This window comes from Phyllostomus discolor, chromosome 3 (genome assembly GCF_004126475.2).
Source record: "Phyllostomus discolor isolate MPI-MPIP mPhyDis1 chromosome 3, mPhyDis1.pri.v3, whole genome shotgun sequence".
NCBI classification, from domain to species: Eukaryota; Metazoa; Chordata; class Mammalia; order Chiroptera; family Phyllostomidae; genus Phyllostomus; species Phyllostomus discolor.
The window spans coordinates 149,326,540-149,352,536 of NC_040905.2; the positions used below are offsets into that span (position 1 = coordinate 149,326,540).

Genomic DNA, 25,997 nt, shown 5'->3' on the forward strand with positions numbered 1-25,997 from the left:
CACACATTGATGTTTCTTTCCCTCTCTTTCTTCCTCTCTTCCCTCTCTCTGAAAATAAATAAATAAAATCAATAAAAAATAAAGTGCATATATGTTTTAAGAAAGATTATTCTCAATAACTTCTTTATAAAAAAATGTTTGAGGGTTTGACCCATCCAGCTTGACTATCATGGGTATGAACTTGTAACTTTTACCATGTAGTCAGATTTATTCTACTTCCTCTCTGCACCAACAAAATCCAAAGCAGCTAGTGAGGTGTTAACATGTGAGATTAATCCAATGATTCCGGTCACAATGCATTCCAGGAGGAGGTACACATGCTACTGGAATTGGGCCATATGGCTTATTGTTACCTTCCCTGACTTGGATGACCAAATGGAACAGGATGAGGCAAGTGACTCTGATGGCCATTTCCTAGGTACCTTCTTGGCCTTGTCGGGGCAAAGGGTGCCACACTGGAAGAGCTGGGAATGTCAGTTCTGAAATCTGATACACAGGGCTTGGAATTGCAGTCACTTGAAAAGGTTTCACTTTTGCGTTGTTACTTGTTTCTACATCTGAAGGAAAGAATCCTGAATGATAATTAGAGGTAACCTTGTCAAGGGCCCTGGTAACTTTCTTAGAGATCTTGTCCTTGTTCTCACGCTCATTTTCAAAGCTAGCAACAACGAATGCATTGAATTTTTTAAAATTTTCATTGAATTTATTGGGGTAACATTGGTTAATAAAATTATATAGGTTTCAAGTGTACAATTCTATAGTATATCATCTGTATATTATATTGTGTATTCACCACCCAAAGTCAAGTGTCCTTCTGTCACCATTTATCTCCTTTTTCCCTTTTTCTACCCTCTCCACCTCCTTTTCTCTGCCATAATCATTGTAATCACCAAACTGTTGTCTGTGTCTATGAAGTTTTGTTTTTTGCTTAATCCCTTCACCTTGTTTTTCTCTCCATGCCGACAGCACACCTCACATGGGACCACCAACAGAATGAATTCCTTTGGCAAGTCCAGGTCACTGTACAAGACACATCTCTTCTCACAATGCTTTCAAGATGCCAGGATTGACTCTGAAACTTACTGACACAAATGCACCTGTAGGCCTGTCCTTTTGATAGTTTTTCAGGATACCAGTGATTTTTAGATTTTTCTTGAAGTGTTAGCATTAATTTCTCAGCAAACCTCTCAATTGCTTCTTTTTTCAACTTAATCATGTTTTTTTAATAAGCTTTGTAAAAAAGAAGATAATGGCAACAATTTCACTCATCTTTCTGCTGACACTTCCCTGGTGTTATAAATTGGGTGCCCTGGCCATCTCCAGGCAAGGAACCAAGTGTGCTGTCTCAGGGCCCCAGCACTAACTGGCAAGGAGTACAGCGAGCCTAGTCCAGCTCCGGCAGCTCCTGTAGCTCCTGCGGCTCCTGCATCCCACAGTGGCTTAAGTTTGCTAAAGCCAAACATGAAAATTCCTACAGCCTTGGAAAAGTGATGTTGTTTTCATAGATGCCATTCTTACAAGAATAACTCTGTGTCACATATTTTTTCATTTCAGTGTTCTAATATTTGAAGATAATCAAAGACAGATTGATTTCTTTATTCTTTTTTATGGATATGTTAAAAAAGATATTAGGATTACTCAGTACCAGTATCATTTTAGATCAACTCTTAATTCTTGATAAATTTCTTAATATTTATAGTAGGGTGGGTCTTCATGCCTGCTGAAGTTTGGATCATGAAATATCCCTCTTAGTGAAGCTTTTAGGATTTTTAAAAATAAAATATCAAGGATAAATAAAAAAGCATTAAAATGAAAAGAGAACCAACTACATGGGAAAACATATTTGACAGTGATACCTCGGACCAGGGTTTTGACATAACTTCACTCCAGAAAGACAATCAATCAAATTAAAAAATGGGCTAAAGACCTGAACAGACACTTCTCCAAGGAGGACATCCAAAGGGCCCAGAGACACATGAAAAGATGCTCAGCATCACTAGCCATCAGAGAGATGCAAATTAAAACCACAATGAGACACCACCTCACACCAGTAAGAATGGCCATCATAAACAAATCAACAAATGAGTGTTGGAGAGGATGCAGAGAAAAGGGAACCCTAATACACTGTTGGTGGGACTGCAGACTAGTGCAGTCACTGTGGAAAACAATATGGAATTTCCTCAGAAAACTAAAAATGGAATTGCCTTTTGACCTGGCAATTCCACTGCTGGAATATCATCCTAAGAACCCTGGAACACCAATCCAAAAGAACCTATGCACTTCAATGTTCATAGCAGCACAATTTACAATAGCCTAGTGCTAGAAGCAACCTAAGTGCCCATCAGTAAATGAGTGGATCAAAAAAAACTATGGTACATTTACACAGTAGAATACTACACAGCAGAGATAAAGGAGGAGCTCCTGCCCTTTGCAACAGCATGGATGGAACTGGAGAGCATTATGCTAAGTGAAATAAGCCAGGCAGTGAGGGACAAATACCATATGATTTCACCCTTCACAGGAACCTAATCAACAACAACAAAAAAGCAAGCAAAATATAACCAGAGACATTGAAATTAAGAACAATCTGAAAGTAACCAGAAGAGAGGTGGGAGGGAATAATGGGGGAAAGGGTTTTCAGGAAAAACTACAAAGGACATATGGGCAAAACCAAGGGGGAGGGTGGAAGCAAGGGTGGGAGGTGGGTTTGGCTGGGGTTGGGGGCAGTGGTGGGGGGTAAATGCAGACAACTGTAATTGAACAACACTAAAATAATTAAAAAATAAAATATCAAAATAAATGTGGGACTTTAATTAAGTGTCTCAGAGAAAAGAAATGACTCATAGTGTGATGACAAAAATTATCCTGACTTTGAGGGTTTCATTCTACAGCTCGGAGAGTGGGATGATTCTGGAAATGGCCCTGGGACTGGTTGGTAAAGCTGTGTTTCCACAACTCCCTCAGTTGTTTGCTGAATCATTAAGGACCGCTAATTTGGCCTTATCAGAAGCCAGCCTAGGAAAAGAAGCTTTGCCAAATCCATTTCCACAGCTGCAACGTGGATGTTGACAGTGAATGTGACAGTTAAGTCATTCTTAAAACTTTTGACTCAGTAATCTTTCCAAAATTAACATACTTGAACAAAACCAATAACACATCTCTCCCACCTTGCTCTTGACCAATAAGAGGACTCAGAGAAATAGAAGAATCAGGCATCTTCACCAAATGAAACCAGGCCAAATGGACGGGTTCCAAAGGTGGCTGCCCACAGTTCTTGCCTCTGACAAAACTGCTGAAGCAGCCATCTGAAGAGAAGATGCTTGGCTGAGGATCTGTGTTCCAGGCCGTTTTCATGCACACAGAAGCACATAGCAACTCACAGGGCTATGTCATCACTAGTGTTGTTATCTGAGCTTTCTGGTCCCAAATAAAAATGACCTGACTCTGATTCTTAATTGTTGAGAAAGAACACGAAAAAGAAATAAACGCTATCCACAGGCCTTTGGGAAGTGATCAAACCTGGGGACTGACATATAGGTAGCATATGAGAGGGGTGTGTGTGGCAGGGGGCAGTTTGAACAGACTTTCTTAACTTTATGTAGCCTTCTTCCCCACCTACCAAGCATAAGCTCTTCCTGTTTCCCTAAGGAAGTGCCCCTCATCTTTAGTTTTTGTTTCTTTCTTACTACTTCACCGCTCCTTGCTTTTTATTTTAACATCCATCCAATAAACATTTGCTAGGGACCTTTAGACATTTATCCTTTAGAGGTGGCATGATAGAGCTGAAAGAACGCTGTTTTCAAAGGATCTATCATGTACAAACTGGGTAACCTGGGACAAGAGATTTTGAGCCAGAGCACAGAATAAAAATAGCACATTCTTTCTACTCTACATGAGAATATATTTTGTAAATTACTTTTAAAAATGTTTAACCTCTAAATGCCCTTAGTAGAGGGGAGTTAATAAACTAGTCTTTAGGATTCTGGTTTGAATTTGTTTATAAAGTGCATATGAATTTTTAGTATAGAGCACAGACTTGTTAGGGAGCATATTGCAGCAGGGAAACTCAAAGCAGGCAAAAAACATTAATGCACCTGGGTGAAGGAGGCTTCTCTGAGGAGCAAAGAGGCTGAAAGAGTAGTTGAAGGGGCCTCCGATAATACTTTGCCCACTTTGTTTTTTCTGTGGTCAGGCCCTGATTGTCAGTGACCTGGATACACAGTGGACTATGGCCTCCAGGCAGAACTGCTCAGGTTACCCAGGACAAAGGCCATTCATCCTGCCAAGCACACTGCCTTGCTTAGCAAGTCCAAAATCATTCATTCTTGGGGTTCTTGGCCCTTGAGGTTGGGAATTGGTTCTCTGGGGCACACCAGTAAGCTTGAGTCGGAGTTTAAATTGATAAATATATGTTATAAAGGGCAATTCTTTATGGCAAAATGATTTGATGAAACTGATTTATCATTGAGTTGTTCTTTTGCATGCACTGTGGAAAGGCCATGGAGTCAGGCACCTCAGGTTCTGGCTTCAACTCTGCCAGCCTGTAGTGACTTAGGACAGTAATTTTCAACTTTTTTCATCTCATGGCATACATATACTAATTATAGAATTCTAGAGCACATCAAAAAATATATTTTTTGCTGATCTGACAAAGAAAGTTATAATTTTGAACCATTCACACCACACAGCTATTGTATTAGCTGTTGTGTTTTTTTTAATTTGACAATCTAAGGGAAAAGAGGTCAGGGCCTCTGACTAAATAGTCAGGTATTTGCACGTTTTGGAAATTCTTGCAGTACACGGATGTGCCTACCAGGGAATATCAGTTGAAAATTGCTGCCTTAGGCAAATCACTCAGCTGCTTTGTCCCTCAGAAGAGTCTGGTGAATGTGGTCTTTTCATAAAGTGTAATTCTTGGTTTACTTGCATAAGAATATCCTGGGGTACTTTTTGAACATTCCTACCTATTTCTTAAATCGGGTGACTCAATCTCTGGGGATGAGGCCCCAGAATCTATATTTTAATAAGGGTCCCAGGCCATTACCATGCACACAGAGACCCACTGGATGGGACCATCAACAGGATCTCTTCCTACTCTAAAGTTATGTTAATTCTGATGATCTAAATTTTAGTTAGCTTTATTTTTCCATGAACAAAGCAAAATTAACCAAAGAAAATTACATTTGCTAATAACCTACTATTTGTGTGGTGCTGTGTTTTGGGCCTTTTACATGTTATCTTATTTTTCTGCATAATAAACCTTTGAGGCAGATATTATTATTACCACCACAGTATGCATAGATTCAAAGTTGGGACTCCATATAAGCTTCTAATTATAGAATGAATAAGTTGGGGATGTAATGTATAACATGGTGACTATAGTTAACAATATTGTATTGTATGTTTGAAAGTTGCTAAGAGTAGATTTGAAAAGTTCTCATCACAAACACACACACAAAGTGTAGCATGTGAGGTGATGGATGCCTTAACTAATGTTGTTGTGATACACTTTTTTCAATATATACATGTGTAAGATCTCTACATTGTACACCTTAAACTTATACAATGTCATATTTCTATTGTATCTCAATAATGCTGGAAACAAAAATGTTGGGACTCTGATTTCAAAGTCATTCACTGTGCCATGTTACAGTGAGAAATTACAGAAGAGCTTATAGTAATTTATAAGCCCCAGTGTTTATAGGAAGGATATTGTATAGCTATAAACAAACTAAGGCATTGGTATTTTGTGAAATAAGATAATATAGTGGGAAGGATTCCTCGATATCACCTCTCCTTTATCTTACAGGCACTGAGGCTTATGAGAGTCAAGTGTATTTATTACTTAAGAGCATACACCAAATAGAGATGTACAGCATAGAAAGTAGAGGTGGACATGCCTGGTTTGAGGCCCAGTTCTACTAGTTACTATTTTGTGACCATAGGGCTGAGGAAGGAAGACCTTATGGAGGTGAAGGGCTGAGTCACACAGAGTGAGTAGAGTTTGCCAGATGGTGTAGGGGTTCAGAACAGGCCTTCCCAAAATGCACCACTTTGGCATGTGAATTATTTTGAGCAGATGTCAGACTCATGATAAAATTTTACCTCTCCCTTAAAGAATTTAAATTAGGGGCCTTGCCCATAAGCATTGTCACTGGAAATAACTTTTTATGAACTATTTATAGGGCAGGGATAGCTTCTAATTTCTAAACATCTGCTCCTCTTATCACCCTGCAATGACCCTTTGAAGCCCCCAAGGCACCTTAGCTCATTCTTAGCTCAGATTGCCATATATACTTCATTTTAACTTTCTGTCCATGAATCTCTCATGTGTGTGGGGTCTCTTACTTGCTCATGTACGTGGGGTTCCCATTCATATGTATGTACTTAAGTTTGGTCATTTTCTCTTGTTAATGTGTCTCATGTTTATTTAATTAGTAAACCAGCTGAAAGAACTTGGAGGGTAGAGGTAAGTTTCTTCCACCACCCCGTCCTCCCCCACAGTGGGCAGGCATTCCAGACAGAGGAAATGAGCATATGTCCAAAGAGAGAGCTATGAGAGGGACAGAGCCCTTCATGGAGGAGTGGATGTAGGTGCATGTAGCTGGGGCACATAGTGTTTATGGGGGAGGGAAGTCAAGATAGGGGTATTGGAAGAAGAAGCAGTCTCCTTGCCTCTGGGAGAGACAACTTCATTGCCAGATTTTTTTCCTTGCTATTTTACTATTACTTGGTATCAATAATATACCCAAAGAGGTGGGACTGATGTAGCTTAATGGATTGGGTGCCATTCTGCAAACCAGAAGTTTGCCGGTTTGATTCCCAGTTAGGTCTCATGACTGGGCTGTGGGCCAGGCCCTCAGCTATGTGTGCGTGAAAGGCAACCAATCAATGTTTCTCTTGAATACTGATTTTTTCTCCCTCTGTTTCTTCCTTCCTTGCCTCTCTCTAAATATAAGTAAATAAAATCTTTAAATATATACACCCAAAGAAGGTTGAGTTGCTACAAACTCTAGGGAATGTGTCTTTGTCAGGAGGGTCTCCCATACTTTGCAATCTAAGAAGGAAGACCAGGCAGGGCCTGGGGTTTTGCTGGTCCCTTGGAGCCTCTTCTACTTTCCCTGTGAGCTGTGTTCTCTGCAGCCCAATGTCCGGCAAGGCTGCCTTGAGCAAAAAAGCTCTGGGTATGGTTAGAAAATACTAACAGTAGCTATCATTTCTATGTACCCGGCATTATTCGAACTTGAATGTACTGATTTATTTAATCCCCACAAAAACCTTATGAAGTAAGCACCACTATATTTTTCTTTTCTCAACTTTTCAAAAGTTTTTTTTTAAAGGGAGTATAGCATACATATAAAAAACTATATGTAAATGTACAGTTTAATAAATTTTCACACAAATAACTAGCACTGAGAACAAGAGAAAGAAAATTACCAGAACCTAAAAGTCCCCTCAAGGCCCTCTATAGTCACTAGTCTTCCCCATTCCCCAAAGCAAGGGTCCCCTAACTTCCTGGCCCCAGACTTGTACTGATCTGGGCCTGTTGGGAACTGAGCTGCACAGCAGGAGGTGAGCTTGAATGTAATGCCCTTGAATTACCCCAAAGCCATCCACCCCACCTGTACCCATGGAAAACGTGTCTTCTACAAAAACCACCCCTGGTGCCAAAACCGTTGAGGACTGCGACCCCAAAGCAACTACTATCTTTACTTCTGAGGGCAGAGCTTAGTTTGCTTGTCTCATACAATATTATTTGTATACAGCTTCTTTCACTTACATTTCATTGCATGTAGTTATAGGTCTGTTCATTCTTCTTGCTATGTAATATCCTCAATCTTTTATTTTGAAATATTTTAAGCCCAAGAAAATTTGAAAAACTAGTACAATGAACATCCAAATACCCTTTACCAAGAACATGAAAGAATACTATAACTGTATTTTGCTGTGTATAATGTGCACTTTTTGCCCAAATTTTTTAGGGAAAAATAAGGATGCACATTATACATGGGTAGTGATTCTGTATCTACGTGTTTTTAATTATTTTACTTATTTGCATATGCATTAAGATCATAACTCTAGAGAGCACTGTTGATATCTGAATGTAAAATAATACCCTGGAATATGACACTTGGTTTTGTTTCTAAATATAAAAAAATAAGTAATTGAATTAAAAATTAAAACGTTAGGTTTTTTCCTGAAAGTTTGGGCCAAAACTGTGGGTGTGCATTATACACAGCAAAATACAGTACATATTTCTATTTTATAGATGAGGGAAGTAAGGCAAATAGAATTAGGTAACCAGCCCAGGTCATGCCTCTGGAATCTAGTCAGCCTGGCTCCTGTTAAGTCAGTCATAAAACTGTAGATAAGTCCTGTGACTTTTCTGAGGCTGTTTCTTCATTGTTAAGATGGAGTGATAACCCCCTTTTCATTGAGTTTCCAGGCTGTCGTGAGGTTCAAACCTGAGGAACATGTGAAAATGTTTTGTGAAGAGTAAAAAGTGGTTGTACTCAAGAGAGGTACTGTTAAAAGTGCGGGTTCATCTGGGCCTCGCCCCGTAGATCCTGATTCAGTACACCTGGGATAGAAAACAGAATGTTTAACAAACATGTAAAGGAGCCATGGACAAAATGAAATGGGTGTGGGATTGAGGGTAGGAGGTGGAGGGTGGGATGGTGGTGAGAGTGGTGGGGGAAAAATGAAGACAACTGAACATGAACAATGAAAAAATAAACCAACAACAACAAAAAAACATGCTAGGTGATTCTGATGGACTAGTTCCCCTACCAAACTATGAAAAAACACTTCTGTAAAACAATGGTTCTCTAAAGAGTATTAAAATAACCTGGAGGATATAGGTATTATTCTTGCCACTAGCTTTACCTTCTCACAGACTCAGGAAGACAAGGGTTGCACGTGCCTAATTTGGTGCTTCATCTTCTGTGAGATTAGAGAATCTCTCTTCAATATTAGTTCCTGGAGCCCTCTTCTTAACAGATGTAAGTAATAGGAAAACAAAAGGAAGTTGCTTATCCTTAAAGAGGACAACGACTCACAGGGTTTTTTTTTTTTTTTTTTTTTTTTTTTTAAGGGGAAAGATGGAGGTATTTGTAGGCGAAAGGGCAAGTCTTCTATTGCAAAATAAGGTCAGATTAGTGAAAAGTAAAAAAAAAATCATTACTCAAAATTCAGCACATTTCTGTGTCATAGAGCAGAAGTTAATGATAAACACACCGAATACCTGCTTAGAGCACCAACAAAGCCAGAACGCCAAAAACAAAAGAAAAAAAGTAATAATTTGGTTGCTTAAAGCATTGAGGCTGTCAACGTGGGTGGGGGGAACATTTCTGGGCTTCCTAACATTTATAGTTTAGCATTGTATTTTATCTTGAATTACATGGTGGGGGAGGGGGGGTGGCGTGTGGTGTGGTGTGGAGAAATGCTGTAACTGTTTTTTCTTGCTGAGGGCTTGTAGATTGTACATGTATTCAGTCTTGCGTAAGGGACACATTTTTAATGATTCAGTTTGGATCTTTAAATATGATCAACAGTATTCAGGTGCATGCAACATAAGTTAAGTAACTGAGGAGAATGCCTTTGTGGCCTTTTCACAATGACACACAAAACAGGTGCCCCGCCTGGGAGCCTCCCCTAGCTCGGCGTTCTGGAGGCGGAGGACCTGGCGACCACCTCCTGCTCCAGGGAGACACCTGGGAGGCCGAGGCCCGAGGCCCTGTCATCTGGAGATTCCCCCGCCACTCATTCGGGGAGAAGTCCACTGAACACCTACCCAACTCCCGGCGGTTGCTCAGCCTGTTTGCTTAAAAAAATCAGGTCAAAGTTGAGAATTCTACACAAGAAAACAAAAACAAAAACTGCGACTCAGATGTTGGTTTGTTTCTTCTAAAATAAACTAACGCACAGCCCACGACTTTGAAAAAAAATTAGTCATCTCGCATAATAAACATAGGCAGCTTTCAGCCTGAAGTGTATCGCTGAGAAAAAAAGGGGGTACCGACACAAGGTATTCAGGGTCCCTTTCAGTCATTCCGATTCAACTTTAAAATACGAATATGTATGAAGAATAGACTTCAAAGTCAAAAGAGCAGTGAAACAAATCTCTATAGGTCCGCCATCGGGTTAGAATTTTACAAAACTTTACAAGTAAAGTAAGTCTAGAATCATTGTTTCCATTTTTAAAAACAGTTTTATTTTGAGGACTAATGGTTTTGAGCGATTCCACACCGCCGTTTGCAGAAACCCCAGAGCCCGCCCGGGCGCCGGCCTCATTTTTGCCAGAGGCTTCCCAGGGTCCCAAACTCAGGCAGAGGCCCCAAGTCAGGCAGAACGAGCCTCCCCCCCAACAACAGGTCGCGACTCGGGGAAGGTGTCAAGGGCAACTTTCGGCCTTGTGCGCTGGGTGTTCCGGGTCCCGGCCGCTGTCACGTGTTGCGAGGGGCGGGGCGGGCGGGAGTATAAAGCCAGGGCCGCCGGCCCTGCTCTTTGAACGCGGTAGGTGTTGGTGGGGCCGGGCGTTGGGGACTCGCCGGATCTTCGCCGGATCTTCGCCGGATCTTCGCCTCTGGGTTGCCGTCGGTCGGTGAGTAGGCGCCCTCTCTGTGCCCAGCGAGCTGGCTCGGGTCCCCCGCCGGGCTCTGGGCTGGACGGCGTAGGGTGGAGGCCGGTGGGGTGTGCCCGTCTCCGAGCCTTGATGGGAAGGGGCGGTCCTGGGCCTGCGCCTTTGACACTTGCATTTGGTAGTTGAGTCTTTTTTTCTGCAGGCTGCTCTAGCGCCGTTGTAGCTTCTTGGCTTGGTTGCGGGGTAACATTTTTCATTTGTCCCGAAAGAACATGATTTAAAAGCAAATGCGTTAGAATATCGTCTTAATGCAGAATTTTATGGGGTACACAGTGACAGCAGAGCAATCGATGCTAGCGCCTGACTTCCCCTTGGGCGCTGTTGTTACTCATTTCTTGTAAAGTGGGACCTTTGGTGGCCAGTGAACTGATTGGCCCAAAAGTACTGGGCCTCGGCCTGTGCTGGTTCTTGTTAACTTCCCAGTTCTGTTGCTGAGCAGGGAGGCACTTTTGTGTTGGTGTGGGTCGTTGGGAACATGAAATCTGCATTTAAAGCCGTCCTGAAATGAAATGATTCTCAATTCCTGGGAGCACCTCCTTCCTTCTATGCTTAATCACCATTAAACTAGTTTCTTTGACAAGGAAGAAATAAGCCTCTCCCCGCCCCTTCCCCCCAATGTGCTCCAACTCGGTTATCCCGACTGTTCAAGATGTCTTCCGCTTGAAATCTCTCTTTAGTTTTAACATGGATTTTAACTTGATTAGCATTTTTGTGAACGGATGTTCCCCTTCAAAAGGCATTTCTAATATCCTGGTGAAGAAACAAGACAAAAGTATCAGCAACTCTGCGTTTCCCTGCAGTCTGTTTTCTCTTGAAAGTTTACACAGGAGCTATGAAACTTTGCCTGAGGTGTTTGTCCATGGGAGACGTCTCAGAGCTGGAGAGTGAGGAAAAGTGCAGAAGACTACACTTACACCATCTTGAATTTTAATCTACTTGAAATTAGTATTTGCTCAGGTTGGGGAATGAATCTGGAAGTGTCATTCTAGTGTTCTGAAATAAATTTCTCTTCCACAGCTTTCTTTCTCCACGAAGAAAAATGGTATCTGCTGCAGTTGATCCACAGCCGGTATGAATTTTAAATAGCTGTTTCTTCATTCTTTTCCCTCCCCAAGTGTTTTGAGAAGTTAATTCCCTCTCCTTCATGGTTGCAGAGTGTGGTGACTAGGGTCGCCAACCTACCCTTAGTAAGCTCCACATACGACCTCGTCTCCTCGGCTTATGTCACCACAAAGGATCAGTATCCTTACTTGAAGTCTGTGTGTGAGATCGCGGAGAAGGGTGTGAAGACCATCACATCGGTGGCTGTGATGAGCGCTCTGCCCATCATCCAGAAGCTAGAGCCACAAAGTGAGTTCTGATTCTCTGTCAAGATTTAAATCAAGGGACCTGTTAGGAGTGAGCCTGGAACTGGTTTGAATATGGTGAATGCCAGCCTAGTGCCCTGAGCACACAGCAGCAGCATCAGGGTATTTTCAGCCTCTCCTGAGGCACATACTGCCTTTGTCTAGAAACTGCTGGGTGACCCTCATTGTTACAGAAGGTCTGCTTCATAGCAATGGTAGATATTCATGATAACTAAGTCTTAGAAATCCTCCTTGGATGCTTCTATGTTGGCAGTTGAGGTCACAAGGAGAGGCGGTATATAAACTGAAATTGACTTCTTTGGGACCACACAGTGTACATGAACTGCTTTAAAAATAAATGATAACATCTTATGGAAATATAATTAACACACCATACAATTCACACACTTAATGTGTATAAGTCACTCATTTTTTTAAGTATATTCAGAGCTGTGCAGGTATTGCCACAATCAATTTTAAAACATTATTATCACCCTAAAAAGGAACATCATACCAGTTTCTGTTTGGATGATGAGAAAGTTCTGGGAATGAGATGGGTGATAGTTGCACAACATATGAGTACTTCATTCCCTTTTACTGTGGAATAATATCCCATTGTGTAGTTAGATCATATTTAACTTATTTACTCATCAGTTGATTGACATTTGGGTGCTTTATGGTGATAACAATAATGAGTGATACTGTGAACATTTGTGTATAAGTTTTTGTGTGAACACATGTTCTAAATTCTTGGGTATATACTAGGAGTGGAATTGCTGGGTCCTATAATTACTGTTTCAGCTTTTGAGGAATTACTAGACTGTTTTCCAAAGTGGCTTATCATTTTACATTCCCACTAGCAGTGTATCAGGGTTTTCTATCTGAGTCCTTTTGAATGAAGGTTTAAATCAATCCCCCAAATGGTTAAGTCAAGGACTTTCTAGAGTAAAAGGAACCTTTAGAGAGTATTTTTCTAGCTCTGCTACTTCCCAGATAAATTTAGGACTAGTGCTTGGCTTGGTCATCATTAGGGGGAAGCTGGACTAAAATCTAGGCCTTGTTAGGGAGATCCAGGCCTTGTTAGGGTGCTGTTAGCATAACCATTTTCGGTTGCCACATATTGAATTAAGTTTTGGTAGGGGATGGACTAGCAGGGAAATGCTAATTTTGAGAGTTCTCAGATACCTTATTCCCTGAATGGGGGTTCAGGTTAAGCCTGGCTTTTCTTCCCTTTAAGTTTAGGAGCCAGTAGATGAGGAAGAAGCTTCTTAGCCAGCTTCCTACCTGGCTTGTCCCTCCTTCTGCCTGCTGCACCCCCATCTCTTAATTTCCTTGTCAGAAGAAAGCTGCCAGCAACCTGCTGAGCCTCTTCCTGTCTGAGCTAGAGAAACTAGGCAATGCACAGTGTGATAAGTGAAAGTCAGCGTTCTTGCTGCTTTTTATAACTAAATATTTAAGGGATGATAATATGTATTCATCCTATACCTACACTGTTAACATTTTCCCCATTTGTGATTCTTCTAGTTGCTATTGCCAATACCTATGCCTGTATGGGACTGGACAGGATTGAGGAGAAACTGCCTATTCTGAATCAGCCAACAAATCAGGTGAGCTTGGGACAAGAAGGCTGAGGCTTCCCATCTCACATATTTTCATGTTCTGTCTGTTTAGCCTAGCTGGTTCTCATATGGTGTTTGGTAAATGCAGAGATGGTATATAGGACCTTTCTGACTTGGTGTCTGCAAGCACATCCAGTAAGATGAGGGAACAGACATGTCTGCCTGTAACATCTTGATAGATTTTATATGTTTACCTCATTTGCTATTCCAACAACCATTGAATGGTGGCAGGTATGGCAGATGTACCTGATGAGGCTCATCAGTTCTTAGAGACTTGCCCAAGACCTAAAGCTAGAGAGCGAAAGGGACCGATTCCTTTTTTAACTCTTCAACTATGCTGCGTTAGTTAAAATTTTCAATATGTATTTATGCCCTTGCTTCTCTCAAGCCAAGTGATCTATTTTTCTACTTGTAGGTTGTTGCCAATGCCAAAGGTGCTGTGACTGAGGCAAAATATGCTGTGACGACGACTGTGACTGGGGCCAAGGATTCTGTGGCCAGCACGATCACTGGGGTGATGGACAAGACCAAGGGAGCGGTGACTGGCAGTGTGGAGAAGACCAAGTCTGTGGTCAACGACAGCATTAACACAGTCATGGGGAGTCGGATGATGCAGCTGGTGAGCAGTGGGGTAGAAAATGCGCTCACCACATCAGAGTTGCTGGTAGACCAGTACTTCCCTCTCACTGAGGAAGAACTAGGTAAGTGGATTTTTGTCTTGAAATAATGTTGCGTATCTTAAATCAGTGTCTTAAATTATATACGAAAAATTCACCTTTTTCATACTAAATAGCAGTTTAGCCATCATCTCAGTTGAGTGTTGAAACATTTCCATCACCCTAAAAGATCATTCGTGCCTGAATATCCATTATCTCCCTCAGACAACCACTAACCTTTCTGTCTTCATTGATTTCCTTTCTTAAAGCAATCTTAAGTTTCACATTGAATTGTACATAGTAAGTATTGAAATTTTAGTAGAAATTAGCCTAGAGAAATCTTTTCTATAAATAGTCTTTAATGGGGTGCTTTGCAGAATCACTGAACATTTAGTGGCTACTATATGCCTGGTGCTGTATTGTTGCCCAAGAAGCTTGCTCTAGTGGGATGAGATGTGTATAGATAAACCTATAAGATGCAATTATAAGTTCTGGGTAGTCAAGCCCAGCAGTAGACATGAGCTGTCTTGGGAAAATGACTATAATTGCTAGGTGGGTTAACAGAGTCAACAAAATCAAGATCCAGTTTAGAGTCTAGGCCTTGTCACTTACAGCTTTGATCCCTTATGATTTTTGTTCCTTCTTTTCTAATTTCAGAAAAAGAAGCAAAAAAAGTTGAAGGATTTGATTCTGTTCAGAAGCCAAGTTATTATATTAGGCTGGGATCTCTGTCTACCAAGCTCCGCTCACGTGCCTACCAGCAGGCTCTCAGCAGGGTGAAAGAAGCAAAGCAAAAAAGCCAAGAGACCATTTCTCAGCTCCATTCCACTGTTAAACTGGTGAGTAGAAGTTCATTCAGAGATATCTGAAGTGAGTTCATTTATCTCAAGGGATGAAAGTAAATGTAATCATGAGATTCAAGAATTTTTAATTTTAACTTATGAACAACCCAACAGAAAAATGGGTGAAGAGTATACAGACAACTCACAGAAAAGGAAGTATAAATAGCTGAAATGAAGTGTTGTTAATCTTACTCTGAGGGGTCAAATTACAATGACCCTCTCTTCCTAACACACTGGCAAAGTGTGATGCTGTGGGCAATGGTATAGAGAAAGAGGTGTACTTGTGGACTTCTGGAGGATTTGAGGGATGGTTCTAGGGAAATTATAAACATACCTATGCCTCTGCACTTACTTTCAGAAATTTTTCCCACAGGTATGTATATTTGTTTAAAGTTGCAAAAGACTATAAACAATGCATGCCAACTAATATGCAACTAATTAAATTGTTACATCACAAGAGACTATTATTGTGTGACTGTTAAAAATTGCCAAGTTACAGAACAGTATGTACTGTACTGCCATTCTTGGAAGGGAAAATGGGCAGCTGCCACAGGGAAGAGGAAATTTGAATTTTTCCTCTTTTGTATTTTTTTCTTCTATTTTACGCTGGAAGTAAATTGGAGGTAAATTTGGAGACAGTGGTTTATAGTTAAATAGAGGCAGCAAAGAACCATAATTACTTGATAATAAATAACAATGATGGCAGGGATTGCTGTCCTTCAACTCTTAAGGATATTCTTGGTTTTTTATGTTGTGTGATTTTCATCACAGATCTGATAACAGGCTGACACGAATGTCTGACCAGTTCCTTTCTGTTATTTCAATGTGCTGTAGATTGAATTTGCCAGGGAGAATGTGCACAGTGCCAACCAGAGAATTCAAGATGCTCAGGACAAGCTCTATCTGTCCTGGGTGGAGTGGAAGAGAAGTGTTGGCTACGATGATACCGATGAGTCCCACTGTGCTGAGGTAAGACAAATAGGATGTAGTCACCCATGGCAGTTTCTGAAGAGGTTCTACCAGACATTTATTTCAATGTTCTTGTTATTCCTCTTAGAATACTATTCTCCAGCAAAAGTTCAAACAGAAAAGCAAAGTTATGTGACAGAAAAGCCAAACGGTGCAGTAACTTTGATAACCTACAGATATGCATTTTGTCCCTAAGGTATACAGCTAAATGAGAAACATGGGCCTTGCCCTCAGTACAGACTAATGGCGAATACGGGCATTTTTACTGTTGTGGTGTTTTTTGACAGCATAAAACAGGGGCTCTGAGACTGTATAGGAAAAGTACCTAACTTAGTCTTGGAGTGAGGGTGGGTGAATCCCGTGACTTCCAGGAAGAGGTGTGTTAAGCTGGGCCTGAATGGGAGAATAAACTAGGTGAAAGGGCAGTAAGGGGACTAATGTTCCAGATAGAAGAGCATGTTGTAGTCCTCAAAAGTGGTTCTTTAGGTTCCAGAAGCTAGTATGCATATCTGTGAAATGCGAATAAAGATACTGCTACTACACTCAGGATTGTGATGAGGATTTTAAAAAGTTGAATAATCCAAATATGTGGTGAACACATAACTAGTATACTGTAATTGAACTAATTCATGCATAGCGTTGTTGGGTTCACTGCTAATTTTAAATTTGTTTTATTTTTAGCACATTGAGTCACGTACTCTTGCTATTGCCCGAAACCTGACTCAGCAGCTGCAGACCACGTGCTCCACTCTCCTGTCCAACATCCAAGGGTTACCACAAAATATCCAAGATCAGGCCAGTCACTTGGGGGTGATGGCTGGAGACATCTACTCAGTGTTTCGCAATGCTGCATCCTTTAAAGAAGTGTCCGATGGCTTCCTCACTTCTAGCAAGGGACAGCTACAGAAAATGAAAGAGTCTTTAGATGATGTGATGGATTATCTTGTTAACAACACACCCCTCAACTGGCTGGTAGGTCCCTTTTATCCTCAGATAACAGAGTCTGAGAAAACTCAGGACCAAGGTGCAGAGAAGGGCACAACCAGCCAGAAGGGCCATCAACCTGTGTGTAAAACACATTAATCCTGACCCTGTCAGCAGTGCATGGTGTAGCCAGCCAGATGACACTTTCTGTTATATTAAAATTAACCCACTAGACAACCCTGTATTGGGGAAATAGCTAGCTAGAAAAAGGTCCCTTCATTATAGTCATTTCCAACTGGATTAAGATCTTTCAAGTTTCTGGCATTAGCAGATGAGCTCTTTTGCTTACCTGGCTGGTACAAAAAGAATGATAGACAGGTCAGAGCCTAGTCAGAGGTTACAAAAACTTCCATTGCATTTATGGTCTCATTCTGTTGCCACTGTTGCTGTCTGTTTTCATTGAATAAAAACACCTTCATGTGGGCTGTTGTATGAAGTGGATCTGCTCCAGTTTGGTCTGAGCAGGCCTCATCACTGGTTTGTCACATGCTGCATTCTTATACAATTTTAGGGCTTTTTGTTTTTGTTTTGTTTTCTTACAGGAATACCCCTGTGAGTTCAATAAAATTCACTACAGAATAGATCTGTTTTATGCTATGTGTTCCACGTGCTTTGTGTGTTGCTTTCTTTGAGCTGCTTGGCCTGCATGACAGGGTTGTTAATAGACACACATGAATTCCAATGGCTTATTAAAGGGAATTTGGCACTATAGTAACATTGGAAGACTAATGTCACAAAAGGAATGTATGATGACAGATTTTGAACAAGTGAAAAGCTAATGTGCATATAAGGATTTTACTGGGTGACAGTTGCCTTCATTTGCCCATTTAATGGACCCCTTGAGAAGGTTTTTAAGCCAGTAGAAGGACCTTCTCATGACTGACTGCCTTGCTGGAAAGGAACCAAAACTGAAAGTAGGCAAGTGAGTGACTGTTTGCACCAGTCTCACATACAGGCAGCAGGCATTTCTCAACAATGGGCCATTTAAACTGTGACCCCTGGAGTGAGATTGTTTAACATCCAGTTTCAGTTGGATTAACTGTTGTCACTAACTTTCCAAGAAAGTCACTAACAGTTGTTGGTAAGAAAGGTTCAGGGTGTCCAACCTTTTGGTATCTCTGGGCCACAATGGAAGAAGTTGTCTTGGGCCACACACTAAATACATTGTAACATGTAATCACAAAAAAAAATCTCAAATAAATTTACAATTTTGTGTTGGGTCACATTCATAGCCATCCTGGGCTGCATGTGGTTCATGGGCTACAGGTTGGACACCCCCTTAGAAGATCACGTGAGAGTAATTAGAAGTAAAAAGACTTTGGACCTCTGTAGAAAAGGGCTCATCTTACCTCCTTCGTAGGGTGTTCAGACTTCTAGTCCCTTCAATGTTGATCAGCTACTTAGGAAATACAAATCTTATAAAAAAGCTGCAGGATGCTAAACTTGCCAAAAAAGTCATAGAATTTGTGAGTCAGAACTACAGGCCCCTGCCTGTCCTTACTATAAAGTAGCAGGGCTGCCCTTCAACAGAACCAAAGTTGAAATCAAATTTGTCTTTCTATCCTGTTTCCCCTCTTCCCGTGAAAACAAGGAAGGAGCACAAAACTTTACATGCGCTGGTGTGAGTGAGTCTATCAAAATTGAGTTATAAAGCTACATTTTTTTCCCCTTGAGCTAATGCCAGAAATCAGTAAACAGGTGAGTTGAGTTGAAGGGTAGGGTCTCAGATTCTTGAAGCTAAGGAGCTTCTGGTTTCTGGGAAGATGGGACTGTCATGACTTACGGGCTTCAGGAATAGACCCTATCCATTCACTTAACCTGCCTGACCCCAGTGCCTGGCATTTTCTAGAGCCTCTAAATTTTATTTTAGTTTAAATTGAACATGACCTTGCCCCTCTTTGCCTCAAAACTCCAAGGCTGGCATTTTGTGGTTTAGTCTAATTGGTTGAAAAATTCCTATGCTATAGCATTCTTATCTGAACATAATTTTTTGCATTTGCCCATCATACAAGTTATAGTGCCAACTGAATTGCTTGTGAAAAGGAGACATTTCAAAGCTGTTCTTTATGAGCAAGACAATAAGAAGGAGACCTCTTAGCTTCTAGAATACCACTAGCTCTTGCTTTTTGCCATGAGCTATGCACACTTGTGGTTTTGGCTTTGTGTCTCAAGTCTGACTGTGCCTCAGCATATTTCATTCTATTGTCAACATGTCTCAAAATTTCTGGTGTTCTTGCATCTTAAACTTTATTGTATAAACTGGCAGTTTTAGTTTAATAGACTTTTCCCCAAGGAGGGCAATTCTTTTGAGAGGGAAAAGGCTAGGCCTAGCACAGTAACTATGGCAGATATTAAAAGATTTAGCAGCATGAAGCCTGTCATGGTGTGCCTGAATGTTCACGGATGTGGTTTCCTTTTCATGTAATAATAGTATGGACTTAATGGTATATTCTAGATGGAAAAAAAAGGAACATTTATATCGTAGCCTTAGTTTTCCATTTGTGATAAAATTAGTGATGCCTCAACAGATGGAAGTGAAGTGTCTGAGGATGGGCAGTCTTTTTCTGTTTTTTGCATGAGTGACAAGGGGACACCATCTATGGGACAGTGGCATGTAATTAATTTGCTAGTTCAGGTGTGAGCATATACTCTAAGATCATGACTAGTAAAATATTTTCACTTTGTTAAGCCATTATAGGTATTGGAAAGCTAAAAACATTAAAAGGAAAAAAACTAAAATTTGTTTTGCCTGAGATACCTATTTTAAGAGTATCATTTAGGTCATGGAGGTGGGAGTGAGGGAATGAGGAACAAGGAGCAGGGTAGATATTTGTGTGAATATCTATCAGGTGTGGAGGGATGGAAAGGAGGGCCTCTTGTCAGCTTCATGACTTGGACTGGGGCTTCATGGACTTGGACTGGGTCAGCTGGGCCTTGTCCTGATCCAGTTTCAGGAGTGACCCAGCACTGAGACCTACATGGGTTTCAGTCTTGTGAAACGTCCCTGCTGTATAAGCCAAAGTTTTTATAGCTTGTGCTAATGTATTTATAGCTTGTATTTTTTTAAAGATTTTATTTATTTATTTAGAGAGGGAGAAACATTGAGACATTGATGTGTGAGAGATATATCGATTGGTTGTCTCTCACATGCCCCCAACTGGGGACCTGGCCCACAAACCCAGGCATGTGCCCTGACTGGGAATCAAACCAGTGACCCTTTGGTTCACAGGCTGGCACTTAATCCACTGAGCCACACCAGCCAGGGCTATAGCTTGTATCTGAAAGGACAACACCTTCATGCTATAGGTGTTGCTATAGTCCACATTCCCAACTGTTATCCTATAATATTTCCACAGTAACTATTTGGTAAGGAAAAGATACTGAATCATCCCACTGTTGAGTATCTTTAAGTTTCAAGTCTGACCTGTAGCAGCCCACTTCGTCTGAATGATGGAGACCCTGGAAAGGTAATAGCATCAAACTGTTCAAAGAGAAGAATAAGTGTTTTCAGGCTTAAGGTCAACATAAGCCAAGGATATGTTTTATGGTGTCTTCCCTGTTCTCTTTGCTTACCTTTTGAGATTCTGATGCCACTGTCCCATGTGTTAGAAGTTACTGATTCCTGGAAGAAATGGTGTCAACTGGACCCTCACTGGGATAGGCCGAGTTCATATTTCTGGGGCTGGTGAGGGATGAAGCCTTCTCGATCCACCATTCAGCTGAGGCTGAGTTCAGCTGAGAGGCAGGGGCAGGGTACTCAGGTTGAAAAGGCTGAAAAGGAAAATCACACCTTCAATTGGTGCTGAGGTGGTGAGAAGCAGGCAGCTTACTGAGTTTGAAATAGTTGAATAGTACAATACATCTTTACTTAAGATTTTCAGTAAGATGAGTAACTGAAATGATAGGAAGGCCATATGAAAGGCAGATGTCTGGAGGAGGTGGGACAGAGTTGCTTGGGATTCTTTCATGCTTAATTCGCTTAAATGTGGCTTTCAGATGAGAGAGAAATGGATTATAATGAAAGGCTTTGAATCTCACAGGGGAGACTAGTGTTGATGTAGAATGGACCTTTTGTTATCTGTCTTGGTACTGTTTTTATGAAAGTGCTATTTGAGAGAGCCATATAAAAGATATTGAAATCATGTCATAATATGTACCTTTTGAGCTAACATTGAAAAAATCTATGAATAATTGGTGCACTTATTGGTTAGAGACAATGTGAATATGTAGGTAGTTAAATTATTATATGTACTGAATTAAAAATGATTTGATTCAATACTTGAGTTCCTAATAGTATAAGGCATGAACTCTGCCCTGTTGAGAATGTAAATGCCAGAAACTGTCCTCAAGAGACTTATTAAAGTCTTAGGGGGAAGCTTGTTGGTGAATATTCAGGTAATATACTGGTATTATTTGTCTATCACCTTTAATGGTCCTGGGTTGCTAATTTTTTAATTTCCTACCTTTATTACAAAATTAACCTGCAAAATATGACATCTCAACGTAAATCTGTATGGAGCAACAATTTGAATTTTAAGTTTTATTGACTGAAGTGAAAGAGAACACTGACTTAAGTTGTATCTCTTAAGAAAATAGTAAAGAGTGTTATTGACATTTTACAAAAGTGATGAACCGATTAAATTGACTTCTGTGTAAGTATCAGGGATGAAAAACGGTTACTATTTAAATTGTTTTGATTTTTCTTGAATGTATACTTAGGAGTGGAATTGCTCGTGGGTTATACGGTCACTCTATGTTTATCTGAGGAACTGCCAGACTGTTTTCCAAAGTGGCTGCAGCATTTACATTCCCACCACCAGGGTATGAAGGTTCTGATTTTTTTGTATCTTTACCAACACTTGTTATTTAACTTTGTGATTCTAGCTAACCATTTAAATTATAAATGAATAAGTGTTGATGTTGAATAGTGTGAATCAAGCACTCTTTCTTTTTCATTGTCTACTCTATGTAGGTTAGAGTAAAGGAAAACTCAGCTAAGGAGGTAGCTAATGTATCTATCAGATTGACTCCCTTATATAAAGTGGCCCAAGTAAGCTCTCAGCATGGATAAAACCACATCATCTTTACCTGCCCTTTCTGTCTATGCCAGGAATTAACTGGGAAGACTGATAAAATGCAGATTCCTGGGTTCTACCACCTGAGAACCTGTTTAGTAGGTCTGGAGGTACTACCAGGCATCTGCACTTTTAAAAAGCAATATCTCCCACCCCCCATTCGTCCCCCCACAAAAAATCATCTTAGTGATTCTATTGCAGGTGATCCACTACCCACACTTTGAGAAGCAAAGGAAATAGGAAACAAATGATATTAACTTAAAACAAAAATAAGGATAGGTTACCTGTAGTCCCTTCTCTTCAAACAAGACCCTCAGTGTGAGCTCCATAAATTTCTTATTTTAAGAAAAACTACTGGTGATGTATTTGCTTAAAGGAATCAAATACAAAGGAATTAGCATTGACAAGAGTTGCATGTTGTACAATGGGTACCAAGAATCACTTTAATTTTGTTGTGATAAGTGCCAACCTGTTCCATAGGCTCAGAGTTCTAACGATTTCCACTGCTTCTTCTTAGTTTAGGACAAAACATTGGTACAAGAGGGTCTTCCTACTACAGGGCATGGGGTGTGCCCCACTCAAGCTGTATCAAATTGCTCAGGTAAAGGGTAAAGAGAGTAAAGCAGAACCAAGATGCTACAGACCCTGTACCTTGCAAGCACATAATCAAGCTGAATATGAACCTATTTTGGATGGAAAGAGATTTCTGTTAAACTCTCAATAGGGTTGGTCTTACGTATTTGGTATTAGAGCTAATCATTACCTCTTGCATTATCCTTTTATGGCCCTCTACATAGGAATTACTTTTATACAAAAAAGCTAAAATTTTATATTTTCTTTTCATTTCATTATTTCTTCAATAATTACTCTCTACTTCAGAATAAATCAATTGTCCTGATTCTGTGTCATGTTTACCAGCATTGCATGCACACTTACCTTTACTAGTGAATTAAATTCCCACAGATGGTGTTTTTATTTTGGTAGTAGCCTCTCCTATCCAGGGCCCCAGGCCACCACTAGCCTTCCTTTATGCAAATTAGAAAATGGTGCCTTATCCTTAGCATGTGTAGTGCCACCTTCTAGAAAGTTGTAACAAATATGTGAATCAATGAAGTCTGTGACAGGAAAGGTACATGCTGTGGTTGTTTGGTGAGCAACCTGCAAATGTACACAGCGTCCAGGGAACCCTAGCATGGTCACTTGGTTTTCTTGAAAAGACTGTGCTGCTGCTTTCTTGTCCTTTTCAGGGAGGGACTATGGTTATCTCATGCGTTTCAAAGTAAGCATCAGATCTGGAGTTTGGCCTCCATCACTGACAGGCATTCACAGTTCTTATAGACGTCTATACTCCTTTGATACTCTTCAGGACACTGAAAAAGAGATTTATTTTATAAATCTGTGAAATGAATTCTGCCACATTTCTAAAAGCCCCGTGAAGGTTGTCAGGTACAACCACTACATTTTCAACTCACCATTGAAAACTTGATGGACTGTGGCTACCTCCTAGCTTCTGGGTCCTCCCCCAATTCCTTCACAGCCCTGATTCATATGGTCCTCTTAAATCACCTCAGGGACTAGAGTTACTTTTTGAGATGGTGGTGGTGATGGAAACTTTTCTCCTAAAACTTGGAGTGTGAAATTTCCAACTTTTGCAAAGGACTCTGTTTTAGGCCTATAGGAGACTTCGAAAGTTTGTGTGTGGTGCTATTTAAAGGGCTAATGAGAAAAGCTACTGTTTGTTGAGCACCTTTTATAAGCTGGGTTCATACTACCTTTATTCTTCACCTGCAACCCAATCAAGTGGTATTTTCCTCACTTGACAGGTGAGGAAAGAAGTAGAAAAGAGATTCATGGCAGGGTGGGGATTTAGCACAGTGTCCTATTGCTGTCAAAGTGTGTGTGTTTTTTCTGTTCTAGCATTCTAGTCCTTTGCTAGAAGAAAGCTGTAGCTTGTTTTCTTGTTTGGGGCCTAGAAAATCCCTCTGCCTATATCATCTTGTGTTGTAACCTCCTGGTCCATTTTTACATTTATTAAAAACAAATAAAGTGATACTGGATGTTAAAGTATATACTAACTAGGAATAGTTCAGGACAGAAAGCTAAGCACAGTATGCTTTTAACCTAAAAAGTATAAAATTTCAAGTGTTGACTTGTCTGGCTGATGCTCTGAGTCCTTTTGTATAAATATTGCTGTTTTTTTGTGGATGTCAGGTTGTATATTATCTTTGCAAAGTGAGTATTTATGAGTAATTTTAGAATGCAGTTTGATCTCCCCAAACTGAAAGCCTCAGGAACAAATGGTGGAAGTTTGTGCCTCAAACCAGGAAGTTCTCTGAGTACCTGGTTCTTATGGAAAAGTGCAATGAAGGCCACAAAGAGTAAGGTGAGGGGGCCCAATGACCAAAGCAAGATTTTTCTTGTTTGTTATTTTAAACAATATTTTAAGAAATTGTTGTGAAATATGCATACTGTCAAATTTACCATTCGAGCCATTTTTACTTAAGTGTACAATTCAGTGGCATTAAATACGTTCACAGTGTTGCACAATCATCACCACTGTTCATTCCCAGATCTTTATCCTGATCCCAACCAATAAACTCTCTACCCATTAAACAATAACTTCTCATTTTCCCCTCCCCCTCTGTTTTTTGATGGATTTTTTTTTTTAGTTTCTTTTGTCTCTATTAAGTAAACAGGTAATTTTTTCCATTAGCTATCAAGGTTCCACCCTTTAGTAATTTATTATACCTTACTAATTTTCTGCTTCTAATATGCTTTTGGCTAAGAAACATTACTTAGCTTGTCAAAATTGTATGTAAAGTAAGAATTAATAGAACTTCTTATCCCTAAAAGCTTTTTCAATGAAGAGAAGAGCTATGACTTTGATGGCTATTTCGACTAGTAAAAGACCTTTTGCTTCCTAGACACTTCCTAGACACAGTTCCTAGACACTCCCCAAAGGGTTTACATTATTGGAAGTCAGGCTTATGAAAAAGTGGAGCATTGTTTGTTTGTTTGTTTGTTTGTTTTATAACTATTCTAGGAAAGAGAGGAAGGAGGGGGGGAAGGAAAAAAGTAGGAAGATTGAATTCATTCTTATCAGAAGTTCTGTTATTTCATTCATTCAACCCAATAGCTATTATGCATTGTTGTTTTTAAGAGAATAATAAATTAATAGAAAAATAACCAGAAATGCCTTATATCTTGTGTTTTCCAAAAAGCTTTCATTTAATAAGTCCACCACTAGTCAGACTAGTACCTTTAAAAGAGAATTTTCCTTAGTGCTTTTATGATATGAGTGAGTTTGGGGAATAAGGGTGTAAAACACCTTGTCAGAAGGCACAGCTATAGACAAAGTAAGGTTCACCCACATGCAGCAAGTAATGTCTCCATGAGCTCACCTGAAACTTCCAGCTTACTTTATCAGTGTTTTAATATCCAAGATTTTTCTTTTACAGGTATTTGACTTCACTGCCATAGACCTGACATCTGAGACTGATGAAATTCCAGATATTATAGCTTTGGAAGAAGAGGATGGATCAGATCATTCACATGCTAATAACCCTGAGTCCACTCAGGGTGAAATGTTGAAAAACTAACAAGAAAACACTTCTTTGGCTGAATACAAAATTTGTGTCACATTAAACTCCATATTTGCTCATATATTATTCTTGTGGCTTTGGGGATTAGTCTATTTTTAATACAGTCTGTCAAAGTTTAATCATTGAAATGCCTATAATAAAAATTGGTCTATATAATCTTGAATCATTGTGCATGTGTTTGTACTAATATAGTGAATGTGTTGTGTGTTGTTTTACCTCCCAGGATTCATTTCTGCTTCTTCTGGATCAGAACCTTCCTGTC

General features: G+C 40.2%; 1 protein-coding gene and 1 pseudogene across 4 annotated transcripts; one reads left to right on the plus strand and one right to left on the minus strand.

The window, feature by feature from the left end:
- Nucleotides 1–247: 247 nt before the first annotated feature.
- Nucleotides 248–1,352, minus strand: LOC114490806 (annotated as a pseudogene).
- A 9,121-nt stretch (nucleotides 1,353–10,473) lies between these two features.
- On the plus strand, nucleotides 10,474–25,898 carry PLIN2 (perilipin 2). 4 transcript variants are annotated; one of them, XM_028513672.2, is made up of 9 exons: nucleotides 10,474–10,603; nucleotides 11,660–11,711; nucleotides 11,797–11,992; nucleotides 13,513–13,595; nucleotides 14,023–14,308; nucleotides 14,921–15,102; nucleotides 15,940–16,074; nucleotides 16,756–17,046; nucleotides 25,592–25,898. In XM_028513672.2, the coding sequence occupies exons 2-9, from the start codon at nucleotides 11,682–11,684 to the stop codon at nucleotides 25,730–25,732; spliced, it is 1,344 nt and encodes a 447-aa protein (XP_028369473.1). In that variant the 5' UTR covers nucleotides 10,474–10,603; nucleotides 11,660–11,681; the 3' UTR covers nucleotides 25,733–25,898. The 4 variants fall into 4 exon arrangements, with proteins under 4 accessions (XP_028369473.1, XP_028369482.1, XP_035877449.1 ...); XM_036021556.1 differs by having other exon boundaries at nucleotides 10,510–10,603; nucleotides 11,674–11,711; XM_028513681.2 differs by lacking the exon at nucleotides 25,592–25,898 and having other exon boundaries at nucleotides 10,483–10,603; nucleotides 16,756–17,641.
- Nucleotides 25,899–25,997: the final 99 nt, after the last annotated feature.

What these genes read in the sequence shown, in the direction of transcription:
- PLIN2 (XM_028513672.2), top strand. Translation starts at nt 11,682, where the DNA reads ATGGTATCTGCTGCAGTTGATCCACAGCCG. An exon ending in CTGCAGTTGATCCACAGCCG is followed by an intron (nt 11,712 to 11,796) that starts GTATGAATTTTA and finishes TCATGGTTGCAG; the next exon opens with AGTGTGGTGACTAGGGTCGC. An exon ending in CCAGAAGCTAGAGCCACAAA is followed by an intron (nt 11,993 to 13,512) that starts GTGAGTTCTGAT and finishes TGATTCTTCTAG; the next exon opens with TTGCTATTGCCAATACCTAT.